At 44.2% G+C, this 19,326-nt stretch overlaps 1 protein-coding gene across 9 annotated transcripts in view; it reads right to left on the bottom strand.

Annotated features, from left to right (window-relative positions):
* Positions 1-19,326, bottom strand: part of MSI2 (musashi RNA binding protein 2) — a 663,532-nt gene that overhangs the window by 87,759 nt on the left and 556,447 nt on the right. For 8 of the 9 annotated variants that reach the window (XM_032215200.1, XM_032215197.1, XM_032215198.1 and 5 more), the window contains exon 10: positions 9,608-9,682. The exons of the other annotated variant lie outside the window; for it this stretch is intronic. In XM_032215200.1, coding sequence (XP_032071091.1) covers positions 9,608-9,682 — 75 coding nt within the window. The remainder of the gene's footprint in view (positions 1-9,607; positions 9,683-19,326) is intronic. 9 annotated transcript variants of the gene reach the window in all.

Raw genomic sequence — 19,326 nt, 5'->3', positions numbered from 1 at the left:
CACATACATACATGTACACACATATTCATACATATACATATATCACTAGGGACAGTTAAGATCCTGTGCAGAGCCCTCAAACTCCCAGGCCTCTGGTAAAGGTCTCAAGACCACCCATAAGGGCGAGAAGAGAATTTTTTTGATATATTATGCCTGGTCCTTTGTCCAATATTAGCTTGGTCCACCCTGCTCGGTGTTGCTTAAGATCAGTGCAAATTGAATAAGTCCTCCAACCAGTTGCAATGAACAGCAGCACAGGGCCTTGTTTCCTGCTTTGCTAACTCTATTTGTTTAGACCGAGGCTATCAAACTCCCGGCCCCTGGGCCGGATGCATCACGTGCCGGCCACGGCCACACCCGGTTTAGGGAAGGGGGAAAAAGTCCCGATACATCATGCGATGCCACGGTGATGACGTGAGTTTGACACCCCTGGTTTAGACCATCTCATGAAATGGACATCACAGGATCGTAAGAACTGTACTTTATTGTGATATGTGGTAGTAATAGAATCATCTAAGTCTGCCCACTAGAGAGTATGGGGCACTCAATCTGAACATCTTTCTAATACTTTCCCACGCGCTACCCAAAGCACGCTTTTTCTGTGCTATAGTCCTTTCGCTTTCTGAATGCCTTCTCCAAGGCTCCCAACCAGAGGTGGTATTCAGCCGGCTCGGGCTGGTTTGGGCGAACTGGTAGCAGAGATCGCAGATGGGCCTGGCCACCCGTCCTGGCACTATGCCCTCCTATTTAGCAACATTTTTGAGTCCGAGCGCATGCATGGAAGGCACACACATGAGCGAAGCACATGTGCAGAAGGCCAGGAAGATGTGTGGAACATGCGCATGTGCACGAAGTGAGCGTGCGACACGGGGCGAACCGGTGGTAAGAATAAGTGAAACCCACCACTGCTCCCAACAGCCAAGAACACTGCAAAGGGAACGCTGTCCTAAGTCACCAGTAAAGGAACCCACTTCAAAATTTGACTGGTTCTGTACCCCCATAAAAGTTCAAGCTTGACATCAATGACTAGCTGTTGTTCACAAAGAGTTTAGCAAATATGGCCTGGCGAGGGAAATCATTAAAAAAACCGCCCAAATGGCAGCAGCTTTTAAAACAAAACAAAAACATTTTTTTAAAAAAAATTCCACCACCATCCCTATCTCCCAACTATTGAAAAGACACACATAATGGAACAGCTGGATGGTGGTATTGTTTCACCTGAGAGAAGTAAATATCACATTTCCATACAGTGCCAAGTGGCATTTTATTTGCTTACAAAGCAAATGAGCGAAAAGGGAATGTCCTCTATGGAACAAAAGGAGTTAGCCAAGCCTGCCTCTATTTAAATTTCAAAACAAAAAGCAAAAACGGGCCTTTTGCAGAAGGGAATGAAATGGCAGAATATGTCATATTTTAATATACGGGAGGTTATTATTTCCTTGGGGAAATCTGGTTGAGCCCTCCTATTTTAGCCCAGAAACATACTATATTTAGGACGTGTAACACATCTGTGCTATAATAGGAACTGACACAAGGCCTGTGCTGTAATGAAGGCTTCTGACACCCAGTAATGAGGGTTAAGGAAAGCCACATCCTAATCAATTCCGAGCTTAGGTTTATAGATAGCAAGGTATAACCCAGCAATCATTCTTTCTGAGTAACCCCAATTTACTTCTCCGGGGCTTGGATTGACTGAATCCAGGCTGGATTGGATTCAGATGGTTCTGCCATCATTCCCCTTTGTCCTAACATCTGTCAACAGATGGGACCGTGGCTATTGGTTTGGCGCTCTTGGAAGGCATCCCATGACCAAAAAAACCCCTCCTTCTTGGCTAAGAGGTTGTAGATATTAGAAAAGCCCCTGATATGCAGAGGTCCACATACCCGTGACCCGACAAATGCGCGCCCGACAACAGCGCACCGACAAAACCGTGGCGATAAAACCGCGACGTTGACAGCGCGCCGACAAAAAAGTGCCGACAAAAAAGCGCCGACAGAAGCGCGATTATGGTTAAGGTAAGGATTAGAGTAAGGGTAGGGGTAAGGGTTAGTGTTAGGTTTAGGGTTACCTTTAGGGTTAGGTTTAGAGCACGCTTCTGTCGGCGCGCTGTTGTTGGCACGCTTCTGCGCTCATTCGTCGGCGCGATTTCAAACTTGCGGTTTTCTCACCGCGGTTTCATCAGCGCGCTTTTGTCGAGCGCATTTGTCGGTGAACCCCACTTACCTATAGACAGAAAAATCTTGTGTGTTTTACTTCAGCTCTGCTCCTTCTCTGCCTGCAGTGGGAGACAGACCTCCCCAGAACTACTTAAGAGCTGTGCCCCCCCCCCAATCATGTGATTGCATTTTGGGCACTTGACACAAAACACCCATTGAAGAAAACATGCTTGTTTAACGACAGCAGTATTAGCTTAGTAACCCCTGCAAGCAAGGGTAATAAAATTAAGTGTGGTCATGTCGCAACCCACTTAATGACCAGCACAACTTAGAACCATAATTCTGGGATCAATTACACAAGGCCTTCTCGCAGCCTATACCTTGATATCTAGGTAAATATGTAAAGTTGCTAGTGTCAAGCAGGGTGGACACTTATCCATGCGTGTGTTACAAAAATTTTAGCAATGGGTTCTCTGCCTGGTTGCTGGGTGGGAGTAGCCATGGTGGGCGTGGCCTAGTCATCATCTTGCACCACAGGGTGGGGGGCGTTTTTGCCCTCCCCAGGCTCTGGAGGCTTACTTTGAGCCTCTGGGAGGGCAAAAATAGCACCCCCCAACCTCCGGAGGCCCTCTAGAGGCCAGAAACGGTCGTTTCCAGCCTTTCTGAACGTCTGGTAGGCCTGTTTTTCTCCCTACCTGAGCCGCTGCACTTACCTGCATCCAAAGTGGGCCGTGTGGGAACTCCTGGGAGGGGAGGGTGGGTGGGCGGGGCCATCCAGGAGTGATATTTGGGGGTTCTCCGAACTGCACAGAATCTTAGCTAGAGGTTCTCCCGAACCCCTGCAAGTCCCCAGCAGCCCACCCTTGCTTATGTACATGCAGGAGTGTAACTTGTTAGTTTTAAACAAATACTCCTAATACACCGCAAGATGGATTTTGGCTGGCCAATGCTGATATTCCCAAATGTCCTCAGAGAATTAGAATGAGATGAAAATATGCTCACTGGGCCAACTTGGAGTGGGACTGAGAGCGTGGAGCCATTCAATCCCTCCTCCCAATTTGCTAGGAAAGTGTGAAAATCTTGATCTCACAGTTTTGTCGTGATATGTGAGCATGCTAGAAAAGTATATATGTGTCCAAGGCAGCTAAACTGCTCTTGTCCACTGTTCGATTTTTGTCCCACAAGCCTGGTTCAAATGAGTATTTATTCTCAGCAAAACAAATCTGGGATTCCATCTGAGATCAAGAGAGAAGCATCTAGGAGTTTGCAACAAAACAAAAGAAGAACAAAACAAAACAGAACAAAACAATAACATTCATTAACTCATTTTTTTTTAAAAAAACACAACCCTGGACTGTTTTTAGAAACATTCAGAGTTGAAATACACGTATTACATATGTTTAGTTTCATCCTAGTTAGCAAGATTTGCCCCTAAAGCCCAGTTCAAACTTTATTTAATAACTGACAAAGCAATTTCCAAGGCAAAACCAAATTGGTTATCCCCCCCCCCCCGCAAGTTAATTTAATTAGAACTTGCTCCCTATCTTTAGAATCGTCAGGCTGACATTGTTTTTATTGACTGTGCTCCAATCTGAGTTCTGAAATCCAAGGTGGGTTGAAACATTTAAATAAACAAATAACCAGTTAATATATAGCTGTGACACCCCTGTCATGGAAAGGGATATACTATATAAATTAGACCAGCCCTGGGTAGTGAAGAGGTTGTGAAGGCAATCCTTCAACTTCCTGTATTTTTCAGAGTATAAGACGCACCAAGGCTTTGAAGAGGCAAATAAAAAAAAAAGTTTTTGCACTCTGCAAACCTCCCCAAAATGGCCCATTTTTAGCAAAAATGGGCCCGTTCCCCCCCCAAAAGGCATGAATAGCCTTTAGGGGGCTTGCAAAAACAAGCAAAAAACAGCCCGTTTTTCGTTAAAAAAAAGGGGGGGGCATGGATAGCCTCTTGGAAGCTCATAGAGTGCTCCTGTGGGCTGGGTGTGTGTGTAAAATTGAGCAACAAATGGCCCATTTTTGCTCATTTCTGCCCTCCCCAGCCCCCAGGAGCTCTCTAAAAGCTTCCTAGAGGCTATGCACGACCATTTTGGTGAATGGGGCGGGGTTTCGGGAGGCAAAAAATGCTGTATTCAGTATATAAGAAGCACCCAGATTTTCAGCCTCTTTTTTGAGAGAAAAAGGCGTGTCTTATACTCCGAAAAATACAGTAATATTTCATGCATTGGATCTACATTCCTAAGAAAAAACTGGTGGTGGGGAAGACCTTTGATTGCATACATCCCACCAGTCCTACTGTAGAGAAACCAGGAGGTTGGTCAGAAATAAATATGATGACTCCCTTTGAAGTAGCACCCGGACATGCTGTTTAAAAATGTGAATTATACCTGGAGGTACAAGAAAGAGGATGGAACATATAAACATATGTGGTGGGATTGTGATAGTGCTCAAAAAATATGGAACATGGTGTTTAGGGAAATTAGAGCACTTTTGAATGCAAATTTAGATACCGTATATACTCGAGTATAAGCCGAGTTTTTCAGCCCACTTTTTGGACTGAAAAAAGCCGGCTCGGCTTATACTCGAGTCTACAACTGGATCCGGCAGTGCTGTTGCCTGTTGGATGAGGAGGGGATTCCTTCCTGCGAGACCCCGTCCAGAAAAATGCGGGGAGCGGCATTTGTGGGAACTCCGGCCGCTGCCCACCCGTGGGGAGAGAGGGAAGAGCCCCGAGCGAGCCGCCTCGGTTTGGCAACCAAACCCATCCAGCCTTTTACCTCCCGTCCCCCCGCCCGCCCGCTCGCAGCCCCCTCCCCGGGCTGGCGCCAACTCCTCCCCGTGCCCGGCCTCCAGCCGAGGCAAGTCGGTGTCTCTTTAAGCTAGAGAGAGGAGGGGAGGGAAGGCAGGGACCAGCCGGCTGACAATGGGCCGGAGCGGCTGAGTTGGAGCAAATTCCGCGGCGGAGGCGGCGTCCCAGCTCCAGCGGCTCCGAGGCGAGCGGCTTGGCCCTTCCGCTGGGCGCTCGGAGATGAAGGCGCGCTGGCGCTGAGTTGAGCGGCGAGCTTGCCGAGCGCGCGGCTCCGGGAAGCCCCCCTTCTCCTCCCTGCTGGAAGCCGAGCGAGCCCCGCCGCCCACGGACTCCCGCGGCCGCCCCAGGGCTCCGGGAGGCAGGACCCGGAGGCAGCCCAGCCCTGCCGCCGCCCCGCGCCCTCCACCCGCTGCGCGAGAGGGGACCCCGCTTTCCCCTTGCCGGATGCGTCCCTGGCGGAGCTGAGCCATGCGGCGGAGGCTCCCGCTCTGGTTCCGGAGCTTGCTGTGCCTCTGGCCGGTCCTGGTGGGACCCGCGGCAGGTAAGAGGCGCCGTCGAGCGCCTCGTACAATGATTTATGTATGAGGTTTAAGTGACTGAGACACACTCCTGGCTACGCAGCAATGTTATTTCTGACTTAGTATACTATGAAATCCCCCAAATCCTCCCCACTCCAGGGGAAGGATACTATGAAATCCCCCAAATCCTCCCCACTCCAGGGGTAGGATACTATGAAATCCCCCAAATCCTCCCCACTCCAGGGGTAGGATACTATGAAATCCCCCAAATCCTCCCCACTCCAGGGGTAGGATACTATGAAATCCCCCAAATCCTCCCCACTCCAGGGGTAGGATACTATGAAATCCCCCAAATCCTCCCCACTCCAGGGGTAGGATACTATGAAATCCCCCAAATCCTCCCCACTCCAGGGGAAGGATACTATGAAATCCCCCAAATCCTCCCCACTCCAGGGGTAGGATACTATGAAATCCCCCAAATCCTCCCCACTACAGGGGTAGGATACTATGAAATCCCCCAAATCCTCCCCACTCCAGGGGTAGGATACTATGAAATCCCCCAAATCCTCCCCACTCCAGGGGTAGGATACTATGAAATCCCCCAAATCCTCCCCACTCCAGGGGTAGGATACTATGAAATCCCCCAAATCCTCCCCACTCCAGGGGAAGGATACTATGAAATCCCCCAAATCCTCCCCACTCCAGGGGAAGGATACTATGAAATCCACATTTCCTCCCCACTCCAGGGGAAGGATACTATGAAATCCCCCAAATCCTCCCCACTCCAGGGATAGGATACTATGAAAGCCACATTCCCTCCCCACTACAGGGGTAGGATACTGCAAAATCCCCAATTCCTCCCCACTCCAGGGGAAGGATACTATGAAAGCCATATTCCCTCCCCACTCCAGGGGAGGAAATAAATATTCAAAAACATTATTGGTATCTATTTTTATTTTTGAAATTTACCGGTAGCTGCTGCATTTCCCACCCTAGGCTTATACTCGAGTCAATAACTTTTCCAGCTTTTTGGGGTAAAATTAGGTGCCTCGGCTTATATTCGGGTCGGCTTATACTCGAGTATATACGGTATGTCACCAAGGATTGCATTATTGTTGCCGGTGGAAAAACGAGATATAAATGAAACAAAAAAGGAATTGATTGGAAATTTGATAATGGCAGCTAGATTAGTGATGGGTAAATATTGGGGGCGAAATTGGGACATTCAAAGAAATGAGTGGTATAATGGAATTTGGAGTTGGGCAACAAATGATAAATTAACAACAGAGATTTAATTTTAAAAAGGGATGTTTAAAGCAAACATTTATAATGAAATATGGGGGGATTTTATAAAAACAGTGTTGGTAGAAGGCAAAGGGAATAAACCTACTCAAGAATATATGTTATTTTGGTGTGGATAAGGGAACAATTGGAATGTATTGTATATCTTTTAGTTGTTATAGAAGAAATATAAGGGGGAGGGAAAGGTCTCCGGGGGTGGGGTGGGGCACTGTAAGATTTGTATTTTTTTTGCTTTTTAAAGATTTATATGTACTATGTTTGTATTATTTGTATTTAAAATTAAAATATATTTTTAAAAAAATGTGAATTACACAAATCTATTGAATCTCCAAAATGGTTCAGATATGTCTCATTTCCTGTACATGTCTAGAAATGTACACATATGAATGCTGACATTCAGACTAGGGTGCCCATTCTAAGCATTGCTCACACTACAGAGAACAACATGATGCCCAAAAGAACAGCACCCTCTTCTCTTTTAAATCAAAGTGGGCCAGGTAACTGAAAGAAGTGTCAAAATGGGGTGGTGAGGAAAAGGCGTCAAAACTTATCAACTCGTGCCTATATTAATGGTTGGTAGGAAAAGCCAACCTACGTAGCCTCTCTGATCTGTCAACTTTCAGAAGCCAGAATCCCAAAAGTGAGAGGGGGATGAATACCGCCTTTCAGTGCCACTTTCTCAGATTAAAAACTGTCCTCCCACTGCCGCTTGTTAGCCGACAGGTGTCTAGTCACAGATTGAGCTCCCAGTGTTTCAGCAAGCAAGGAAATGAAAGGGATAGCGATACTTAAAACATTTCTGGATGTGCCCATTCTCTTTCAATCGGCTGAATCCTTTTCAGAACCTGACAAAAGCCTTCTCTGAAAGAATAAACTGGAAGTCTGTGAGACCTTCGCCTCAATTTTACAGAATTCGCGAAGGATTCACCTGACAAACTGGTATATTTGTTTCTCCATGTGGGGATTTGAGAACAAGTGGGAGTATGGATAATCTTAACTCAATGTTCTCTAACCTAGCACCCTCCAAATACGTTACAATCAGGGGTGGGATTCTACCGGTTTCGACTGGTTCAGGCGAACCGGTAGCTTCGACGATCAGCCGGGAGTGAACCAGTTTGCCCCGACGATCAGATGCGTGCGCTATTTTCCTACCTTTATCTTCTCAGCTGATTCACGTGTCCTGAGCTGATTGCCCTGTGAATCAGCTGTGTTACTCCTGGAAACCCGGCAGTGAAGATTTCTTGAAACTGTGTATGCACGTGCGAGCAGCGAGTGTCAGGTGCGGGTGTGTGCAAATCACCCAATCACCGAACTGGTTGTTAAACCGGGAGGATCCCACCACTGGTTAGAATGCAGTTCCCATAATCTCCAATGTCTGGGGAAGGCTGATGTTGATATCTTTAAAATGGCACCTCCCCGAATCCCAATATTTTTGCCGCAAGGTTCAATATTATTTCCTGCTCACCTTTTTCTCTTTCTCTCTCATTCCCCCATCATACAGTATGTGCGTCTAAGTGTTTTACAATTCAAACAGCATCATAAAATAACAGCATCCAATAATTATGTTAAACTAGAGAACTTAATTAATATTAACTGCCTACCTAAATAAAATGCTTTCCAAAGGCGTTTAGAAAGAGCAATTTTCAGAGCCTGCCTAACTCAAAACAGGGGAAGAAAATTCACATCCTTTGCCTTGCCACAAGAAAAGCTTCTTGATTTTTTTTTAAAATGAAGACAATTGATCACAGATTTCTTAAATAACACGAGCAAGGTGATTCTCCCATCATTTCTTTTGTTCATAACTACAGTTTGCAGGACTAGATGGCTTAAACTCACACAAGTGGTACATATTAATCAACTTTAATATCGGATACATATTCAAATTTTAATTAATAAAACGTTGCCCCCTTTTTCTAGCTGTGGTTTGGAAACAGGCACTGCCTGGACACTAATAGGCAGTTAATCCACCAAATTGAAATAGGCCCCCGGGGCCTTCCCAGAATCTTAAGGTGAGATGAGAACCCACAAGCAAGCACCACCCTCTGAACTCTTCTTGGCATCTCCTTTTTGAGCCTGAGGGCTTGCTGGTATGAAGAACTCCTTAGGGCTTTTTGGTTTCAATGGCTGCCTGTTGATAATGGCAGAGCTGGAGCAGGAGAGGATGCTCATTATTGCCAGGAGGAGATGTTTAAGAGCCAGCTAGCCTAACACTTCAAAACCTCAGGAGTTCTCCAAGTGATGAACTACCAACAGTAAACTTAAGAGGGAATAGAGAGACTAAATGCAGGAGATTTGACAGCTGTACAAAACAGACTCAAAGGGGAAGGAGAAATAAATAAGGGGAAAGTATTGTGTTGATGTCTGATCTCTCGCAAATGTGCTGGAGAGTTCCTTGCCTAATAGCATACAATGGACTCAGTGCAGGAAATATACAAAGTTGACAGTGCCTGTGCTTCCCACTGAGCCAGTGGTTGTCGTTGTTGTTTAAAAAGAGTGCTGTTTTCAAATAGCCAGCAGCAATTAAGAAGCAAGATAGGCTGTATTTTCCTCCTCCGTTCTCAACAGAAAATAGTATCAGAAAGAAAGCTTTTTGTATCTTATCTAAGAATGCACAGGGCTTATCACACAATTAAAAAAAAAGATTTTCTTACTCATTGTAGTTTTGTAGGAAAGTCCTAAGCAGGGACATCCCACTCCCACACCTCTAAAGTGTCACATCATTCAAATGAGTTTGTTCCCAAGGAAGTTGATTCCAGAATGGCCACCCTTAACTTACTTTTGTTGTTATATGCATTAAAGTTTCACATACCTGGAAATTGATAACTGTAACTGGGGGCAAATCCAGGATATCCTCGGCCATAGGTTGCAACAAAATTTGGGTAACCTTGAATAGACAAGTGTTTGAGAAAGAGGAATTAACCAATTAATTTAAACCCAGATTTTTATTTCACATGCAAATAATTACACCAAAGGCAGGAAGAAATTTGATTTTTGTGCAAAGCATTAGAAGATTCCCCCCCCCCCCCGCATCACACCAATGCTGATTAAATGTTAAATACAGTACAATAACCTCATAAGAAAGTCTAAACAGAGGTATCTGATACAAACCACAAAGATGAATGTGACATCCAGGATCCAAATATTATTGCAGATTAAACAGAGTGCTAGCATGTTTAATGCAACTTGGGTTTCATTTACCTCTGAGCGCAGAAAAATAACAAGAGATCTAGAGATTAGTATCATTTCTTGATCACTTCCCCCTTCCTTTCCATCCCTGCTATTCATAATTAAAATGCACCCCAGTAACTCAAAGCCAAGGACTCTACTTTTCTCAGCTGGGAAGAGTAAATGCCAAGCACTAAAGGATAAGCACATAACACAGGTTGCTTTGACATTTGGAGAGCTTACAACAAATGTACTTTGCTTCGGAACTATTGACAATTGGAGATTAAGGTACTAGTGATGCTTCATCCTCAGAGTCTGAAGGACAACTGTTAACACATCCAAAAGTCAGAAGCAGCAAGATGAAGGAGCTGGCAAGACGGAGGGATTTTAATTCTGGGTAGGATGCTAAGGTTCAACAAAATGATTGCAAATACTTTTCATGGAGAAGTCAACAAGATCAGTGGTTTCTCTACATTTTCTTTTAAAAAGGGAAAGCAAACATTTCAATAGAAGTCTTCAAATACCCAGCCATCATAGAATTAATATGGGGATGGAGGAATATGAATGGGGAAGAGGAGGGGGGAAAGAGGGAGATCTGGATCTCAAAGATGCTTTCTTGTTCTCATCCAAGAAGCTTTATCACTCGCCATCAGAACTGATGAAGCTTCTTGGATGAGAAGCAAAAAGCTTTCTTCTTCTTCTTCCTAAACAAACAAATAATAACAACAACAAAAACCCAATCTTGTGCCTTTTGAAACAAACAAAAAGCACCTTTGAGAGATCTGGAAATATTTGTCACTCTTATTTGTTTTCAACTGATTTGGAAAGCCTCAAGGGGGCACCAGGCTCCAGAGAAAATTAATGGTGGAGAGAGCAAATTGTTGGTGCAAAAAGGATTCAGTTGAAAACAAATTTGCTTTGCTTTCTACAAATTCTCTTTTGGGGGGGAAAAAATTGCTGTCTTGTGATTCTTTTTCTCCAGAAAGATATGCATGTGGTGGGAATGTGGCATTTGCTCAGACAATTTGAACTCCCTGTACTTTTGGCAGCGATTAAGTGTCGGCCCATTGAGGTGCTAGTTGGGTGGAATTAGGACTGTTGGTCAACACATCTGGAAAGTATTATGTTTGGGAAGCCAGGAACATAGCTGAGGCCGGATTCTATCTTGGTTTCAGAGTTAGGGAAATCCTTTTCCCGAAACACTGGTGATAGTAAAGCAAAGGCATGACTTGGCACAATTGCACAGCCAACTTTCCTTTATTACACATTAAGGCTGACATTGTGATGGGTTTTAGAATAGAATAACAGTTGGAAAGGATCTTGGAGGTCTTCTAGTCCAACACCCTGCTTAGGCAGGAATCCCAACACCACTACAGACAAATGGTTATCCAACATCTTCTTAAAAACCTCCAGTGTTGGAGCGGTTACAACTTCTGGAGGCAAGTTGTTCCACTGATTAATTGTTCTAACTATCAGGAAATTTCTCTTTAGTTCTAAGTTGCTTCTCTCCTTGATTAGTTTCCACCCATTGCTTCTTGTCCTACCCTCAGGTGTTTTTGGAGAATAGTTTGACTCCCTCTTCTTTGTGGCAACCCCTGAGATATTGGAACACTGGTATCATGTCTCCTCTAGTCCTTTTCATTCAACTAGACATACCCAGTTCCTGCAACCATTCTTCATATGTTTTACTCTCCAGTCCCCTAATCATCATTGTTGCTCTTCTCTGCACTCTTTCTAGAGTCTCAACATCTTTTTTACATCATGGTTTTCTGATACCATGATTCCATCTCTCACTCTCTGCCCTTCCAACAACGATCATTGCTGGTCTCCTTCTCTTTCCAATTATTCCTTTTATGGAATCTCCAAAACTTTCTTGAATCCATAGGCACAATTTTGGTATCACTGTAGTTACTATTCATTCTGCTTTGCTTTCCCCCCTCACATACTATGGATTTTTTTTTGAACCACCGATAACTAGAATACCTCCAATAGACACAAAGCACTGGAGACTTGACTGGGTTTTTGTATGTCTCTTCATTGGCAGGAATATTTTTTTTAACAAAAGGAAAACTTACAACCAAAGTGGGAATGGTAAATGATATCTTAAACTAGTGCAGAAATAAATCTGAATAAAACTTTAATACAACTTAATAAAAAACTCATTTTTTATTTTCTTTTTTTCTCTAAGCTGTTTACCTACATTATATTTCCAAAATCCAATTTCACTACAGTTTCACATCTTTCTCTTCAATACCTCCAATAGATTTGTTTAACGTTGAGTTCTATATGTCTGTTGTTTTAATTCCTGTATGCCTAGCCCAGTGGTGGGTTTCAAAATTTTTTAGAACCTATTCTGTAGGTGTGGCCTGTTTTGTAGTAGTGGCGTGGTGGTCATGTGACTGAGTGGGAGTGGCTTGGCAATTATGTGACCGGGTGGGAATAGCTTGGCATGCATGTGACTGGGTGGGAGTGGCCAAGTCAATGTCACTGAATTCTTTGACCCAAAGAATGACCTACATAAAGAGGATATAAAAAAGGGAAATTTAGTTCAGTAAGAAGAAGCTAAGTTCAATCTAGAATGTCATTAATTTCTTTATTTCTTTTTTCTCAATAGATTTTAGACTGTGTTAGTTAAAAATCCATACCGTGTACGGGTTCTGGGAAGTCGGGGGGGGAAGGAGGAGGGGGGATGGGGGGGTGGAGGGAGGGAGGGGTACACACAACAAAAAAAATTGTATTTCAATGTCTTAATGATTGACAAATGATGACATATTTGTGTTTGTTTTTTTTTAAAGAAAAATAAAAAAGTTCTCTTAAAGCGCAAAAAAAAAAAAAAAAGGGAAATTTATTATTTTGTGCACTTACTACTTAAATAAGAATAAAATAAGCACACAAAACAATAAAACAGCTACTTACAGAGGAAATATGGCTGTCCTTGCCAGTCTTCAACATTACTGACCACCTTACAAACACACTTCCAGCCCCTCTGTCTCTTCCCTCTTCCTGGATTCACTCAGACGTTTTTAAGACTCACAGTCTATGCACATGCACACACTTCCAGCCCCTCTGCCTCTTCCCTCTTCCTGGATTCACTCAGAAGTTTTTAAGATTCACAGACGTTTTTAAGACTCACAGCGAGCAAGCGAGCGGCGACCGGGCGGGCGGGGGAAGCGAGTGTGGGCAGACGCGAGGAGCGAGCGAGGGGGGCAGGCAGGAGGGAGTGTTCCGGTACTGTCCCACCAGACGAAGGGGTTCCAAAAGGTAATGTAAATTTGACGAACCCCTTCTGGCGTACCGGTGCGAACCGGGAGCAGCCCACCCCTGGCCTAACCTTTTAAATTGATATTTTTATCTTGTTGTAAGCCACTTAGAATCACTTGATAGAGATGGGCAGCATGTAAATTTAATAAATACATAAAATAATAAAAAATATGTACTGTTACAGTAGAGCTAAACAGTTGTTCAACGACTGCCCTGTTTAGTGAACATTCAAAGTGCTGAAAAAGTAATTTTATGACCAGTCAATGCACTTATGACCTGCAGTGGTGTGACCGAAATTCAGGCCCTTTGCAACCAGCCGGTATTTACAATGATGGTCACATAGTCACACTGGTGCACTTCAATGGAGAAGCTGGCAGGAAATTTGCAAGTTGGCGGTTATGGGATGTCTCAGTTAACAGCGCTGGTGATTTGCTTACTAACAGTGGGGAGTAAAGTCATAAGCCTGTTACGGTCACATGATATCTTGCTCAATGGCCACATTGCTTAGCAATGGAGTTGCTGGTCCAAATTGTAGCTGTTAAATAAGCACGACGTGTAATTCGTTTTCTATAGACTTTAATTAATCTTTTATCTCTCTCTTTTTTTAAAAAAAAATGTTTCTATTTCTTTTTCTGCCCGAGTCTTTAAAGTTCCTTTGTCGTTCTGTTTCAGTATACTTGGGTGAGTTTCTGGACTCTTCTCCTCCTCTGACTTTTGGCTCCACCTGAGGGAAATGGTAGGAAGAGTGTTTCCCTCACACCAATTCTGGGAAGGGAAAAAAAGGTTCCCCTCTCCCCACTTTTGTCAGCTGCTGCCTCTTTTCTGGTTGCCTCTTTCACATCAGGACGGCATCTTTCAGTTTCCCTCTTTATTTGACTCCTGGGCTTTGTTTATTCCGCTCCTTCTTTGCCAAATCTGTGGCTTATAGAGCTCCCAGACTGTCATCTTGTTTCCCTGCTTCTGGTCTTATGCCTAATGTTCCTGTTTGATTGGCATTTGGGTCATCCTGATAAAAGGGGAGGAAGGAATGGAGGAGAGAGGGAGAGGGAGGGAGAGAGAGAGAGAGAGAGAGGAAGAAGAAGAAGAAGAAGAAGAAGAAGAAGAAGAAGAAGAAGAAGAAGAAGAGGAGGAGGAGGAGGAGGGGAGGAGGAGGGGGGAGGGAGGGAGGGAGGAAGGAAGGAAGGAAGGAGGATTCCTTAAGGAATATTGCTCTGTTCTACGACTGGCTGTGGTGTTGGGAGGCAGCAAAAATGCAGGCTGCTTTAAACTTTGGGCTTATTTTAATTTTAATTTTCACCTATTTAGTTTAGTTGGCCCTATGGAACGATCTTCCCGTAGAGAGCTGGACCCTTACTACTCTTCCGGCCTTCCGTAAAGCTGCTAAGACCTGGCTGTTCCGGCAGGCCTGGGGCTGTTGATTAGTATCCAGCCCCATTCTAACAGTATGCATGGTGTGAAATTTTAACCATTGTATTCTTATTTTTAATTTTTATATATGTTTTTGTCTTGCCTGTAAGCCGCCCAGAGTCCCAAGGGAATGGGCGGCATACAAATGTCAATAAATTGAAATTGAATTGAAAAAAATTGTGCATTTGGATCATTGCATCTGGTTATTGTTTCAGATGTGGCTTCTATAGGTTGACTTACATCCACAATTGAGCCCGAACTTTCTAAGTGAAACAGTTGTTAAGTGGATTTTGCCCCATTTTATGACTTTCCTTGCCACAGCTGTTAGGTGAATTGCGGCAGTTATTACGGAAGTTAGTAACAAGGCTAATCACTTAAGTTATTCAGTTAGTAAACAAGGCTATTAAGTGAATCTGGCTTCCCCATTGACTTGTAAGAACATCACACGACAAAAAGCGGTCACATGACCCGGGGATCCTGAAACTGTCATAAATATGAATCAGTTGCCAAGCATTCCATTTTGGTCCCGTGAGCATGGGAACGCTGCGAAAATGCTGCAATGGTGGGAAAGTGTGGGAAAACAGTCCTAAGTCACTTTTTTCACTGTTGCAACTTCAAACGGTTACTAAATCAGGCGTGTCCAAACTTGGGAAGCTTAAGACCATGCTGACTGGGGAATTCTGGGAGTTGAAGTCCACAAGTCTTAAACTTCCCAAGTTTGGACACGCCTGCATTAAATGAACTGTTGTTGAGTTGTGGACTACCTGTATACGCTTGAGTCCATCAGCAGGGCAGGTAAGCTGCCTGCCTGGAAGGAAAAAGAGCCCATTAGTGAGTCATGAATAGATGAAATGGGCAGGGTCCTTTGAGAGCTGGTAATTCTGATTAAGTTCTGCAAAGGAATGGTTATTCAATTATTAGGCAATCTAATCTCACTCAATAGTGAAGTATTGATCCCCCAACAGAGGCTGAATGGGAAGACACGAGGCAGAGCACTAAATCATGCAGAGACACAGTGGTAACCCTCTGTAGGGTTCGTTGCTTTGGCCAACTCAGGGCATTCCACTTTTAAATTAATTAATTTCATTGATTAATTCCATTCAGGCACCAACAAAAAAGGGGCAGGAATATCTAGCGTAGCCTGGCGTAAAACATCTCTTTTAAGAGGAATGCAGCAACCTCACTTCAATTAGGGAACAAGTTTTCTGTGCCGAATTAGAATTCTAAACTCAATTCGGGGGAATTCTTTCTATTGATTTTAACCAGCTCCAAGCTCTCAGCCCTCAATTGCCCAATTCACTTTTATTCTTTCTTCGAGGATTCATCCCCTGCAATTGTGTTCATTTTTACAGAGCTCTTGCGCGTCCCGGCAAACATGCTCAATTATTTTGCCAACATAACGTGTCCCTTCCCCTTTCCGATGAGATTTAGATGTCCATATTGTTTGCTATTAATCATCATTTAGAGATGGAACATTAAACGCTTGGATGAATTTTGATTACTAATTATGAAGGGACGGAACTTAGCAAGGAAAACAAAAGAGGGGTGGCCAAAACAGGGCTTTTATAGCTTTTAAATGCATGCAAACATTGAAAGTGGTGGTCTCCTTAATATGCATGTTCTGCAAATAAACTGTCAGAAATTCACTGGATCAGTCAGAAGTAAGTTTTGCAAACTGTTTCTCTTCAAACAACGGGATTGATTAACGTGTTTCTGACTAAGGGAGCAGGTTACCCCATGATTGACACTTCCACAATGAAATGTCAACTCGCTTATATTTTGCTTTTAAATAAAGGCTCACTGCAGCATCAATGGGATGAGTTTGTCACATTGCCTTTTGAGTGGGTCTCTTCCAACAATGAATAAATGCATCATATAAGAGAACAGTCATTTCAACGGGAAAGAGATAAAGCACAGCCAACTCGGTTCCAAAAATAGTCTTGTCGGCAAGCAAGTTTCTACTTAAGTCTTCGAGGCTCCAAATTTCTCTGGATATGCTACTGCTGATAAAAACCCCACTGTTGCTTTGTTTGGGTTTTAGAAGACAACAAATGTTATTTTTGTCTGAGTGCTCCAAAACAACAAATAAAACCCTGCTTCTTTCTTGAGTAGAAGCCTTGGCTCTTTCAATGGTGAAAAATGTACGGTTCGACATTTAGGCAAGAAAAACAAAATATGCCAGTGACAGCTAACCTTTTCCAGTTGGAGTGCCCAAAGTGCTCAACCCCCCCCCCAAAAAAAAATACAATGCGTGCACTCCCGCATATGCATGTGCGACCCCCACACACACTCTGCCCCTGCGCATGCACACAAGACCCCCCCCCCAATACGTCCCCCCCATCATGCATGCAAGAAACACCCCCCCCCCCGCATATGCCCCATTCCCTGAATGTGCAGCAGAGACCTGAAGACTAGCTGGCCGGCGGGAGACATGCGGACATGTGTAGTGGAGCTAAACCGAGGCGACAGCTTGCGTGTCGTCAGAGAGGGTGCTGCGTACCATCTCTGGCACGCGTGTCATAAGTTTGCAATCACAGGTATATGTGGTACCTTGCTCAATAGTAGTAACTGTGAGTGGGATCTTGGAGTCCTAGTGGACAACCATTTAAAGATGAGCCAGCTGTTTGCAGCAGCTGCCAAAGAAGCCAATACAGTTCTAGGCTGCATAAACAGGAGGATAGAATCAAGACCATGTGAAGTGTTAATACCACTTTATAAAGCCTTGGTAAGGCCACGCTTGGAATATGGCATTCAGTTTTGGTCGCCACCATGTAGAAAAGATGTGGAGACTCTAGAAAGAGTGCAGAGAAGAGCAACAAAGAGGATTAGGGGACTGGAGGCTGAAACATATGAAGAACGGTTGCAGGAACTGGGTATCTCTAGTTTAATGAAAAGAAGGACTAGGGGAGACATGATAGCAGTCTTCCAATATCTCAGGGGCTGCCACAAAGAAGAGGGAGTCAAACTATTCTCCAAAGCACCTGAGGATAGGAAAAGAAGAAATGGGTGGAAACTAATCAAGGAGAGAAGCAACTTAGAGCTAAGGAGAAATTTCCTGACAGAACAATTAATCAGTGGAACCACTTGCCTCCAGAAGTTGTAAACGCTCCAACACTGGAGGTTTTTAAGAAGAGGTTGGATAAACATTTGTCTGAAGTGGTGTAGGGTTTCCTGCCTAAGTAGGGGGCTGGACTAGAAGACCTCCAAGGTCCCTTCCAACTCTATTATTCTGTTCTATTCTTTGAAGTAGTCCAGACAAGAAGCACTAACCCCGCATAATAATATTACCTTTACTCTTTCCCCTCTCTTACTTTCACTCTTCTGAAACTAGGGAGGGTCCCTTCTGAGGTGCTTTCCCTACTCCCATCCTACCTTTGGGCTTGGATTTCATTTATGAGACCTTGGTCAATCTGTGGCTCTTCTTCCTGTCTCTCAAGGTCATTCCCTTATAGATTACAGGAAGGCCATTATATCTCAGCTGCAATTATCAATATAATCACTAGATGGTAGCAAGAAGATACCAACAATGCTAGCTCTCTGCTTCCCTCTTGTGCTTATCTGGAATACTGCAGCCCAGATGACAGCACTATTAGTAATGAGGGCCTTGACCTTGAAGGAATCGCGGTCTCAACGATCCTGACGCCCTTCAAATGTTGAGATATAATTTCCACATCTCATCAGCTGATCTTTGAAGGTTAGAAAGATTAATCTTGGATGGTAAGTGGATTTGAGACAACATGGCAATTCTGGGCCATTAGGTTACACTAAGAAGTCAGAGGAACATCCAGGAAGACCCCAAAAGCAATCCACTTCCATCATGCTGACAAGAAAGTGCTTGGATTTTATCACTATGAGTGAAGCTTGGCTCAGTTTCTGCAATTCCCCACCAGAATAGTTAAAGGTTAAACATCGCTTTTGCAAACCGCTTGCCCTCCAAATGGGCCGGCTGAGAGTTCAGAAGGGGGTGCAATCCAACAGGTTGGCACTAAGGGTTACACGGTTTGTATTTATTATCTGACATATCCGGCCATTCTGATAATTCGATAATGATTGCCACGTCGTGTCTTCTTTCAAGGCGGATGACTGATGTGGCATCAAAGCATCCATAATCAATCAATACAAGCCAGCAGATTAGGGAGGGCTGCTTTAGCCAACTCAAACAAAGGCACGCTCGGTGGCAGGGTAAGCCACAGAATTTCTTGCCCTTTCGCATCACAAGGGAAACAGAAGCCCGAAACCAATCTGCTGGGATCAGTGAGCACAAATAAGGACACCTGTGTCCCCACCCACCTCTGCGATGGCCCTTCACTCCCCACCTCCAACAACAAAGACCAAATATACAGCTGACTGGGTAGTAGTTCTCATCCATATATCCCATCACAGAACATTTCTCGAGGTCAGGCAGATGAAATCATAAATTTATAATACAACATTACTTCAATTTTCCTCTTCATTTGCCGCTGCAGTGCCCAGCTCTGCTCTAACGAGTCAGAGCCTGATCTGCAATGGGGGGAAAATTGGCTGGCTGAATATCAATAGCACATTAACATCGTGCCCATGTGGATGCTTCATCAAGCCAAATTATGGGCCGGCCGGCCCATCCGCCATTTCCCATTTAGCCCCCATTCTCGCCCGGCGATGGGCACTGAGCAATTTATTTGCTTCAGTACTTCTGGCAAATGATCAATCTTGCAG

This window comes from Thamnophis elegans, chromosome 4 (genome assembly GCF_009769535.1).
Source record: "Thamnophis elegans isolate rThaEle1 chromosome 4, rThaEle1.pri, whole genome shotgun sequence".
NCBI lineage: Eukaryota > Metazoa > Chordata > Lepidosauria > Squamata > Colubridae > Thamnophis > Thamnophis elegans.
The sequence above is the reverse complement of the archived record's forward strand: the minus strand, read 5'-3'. Positions and strand labels throughout refer to the sequence as shown.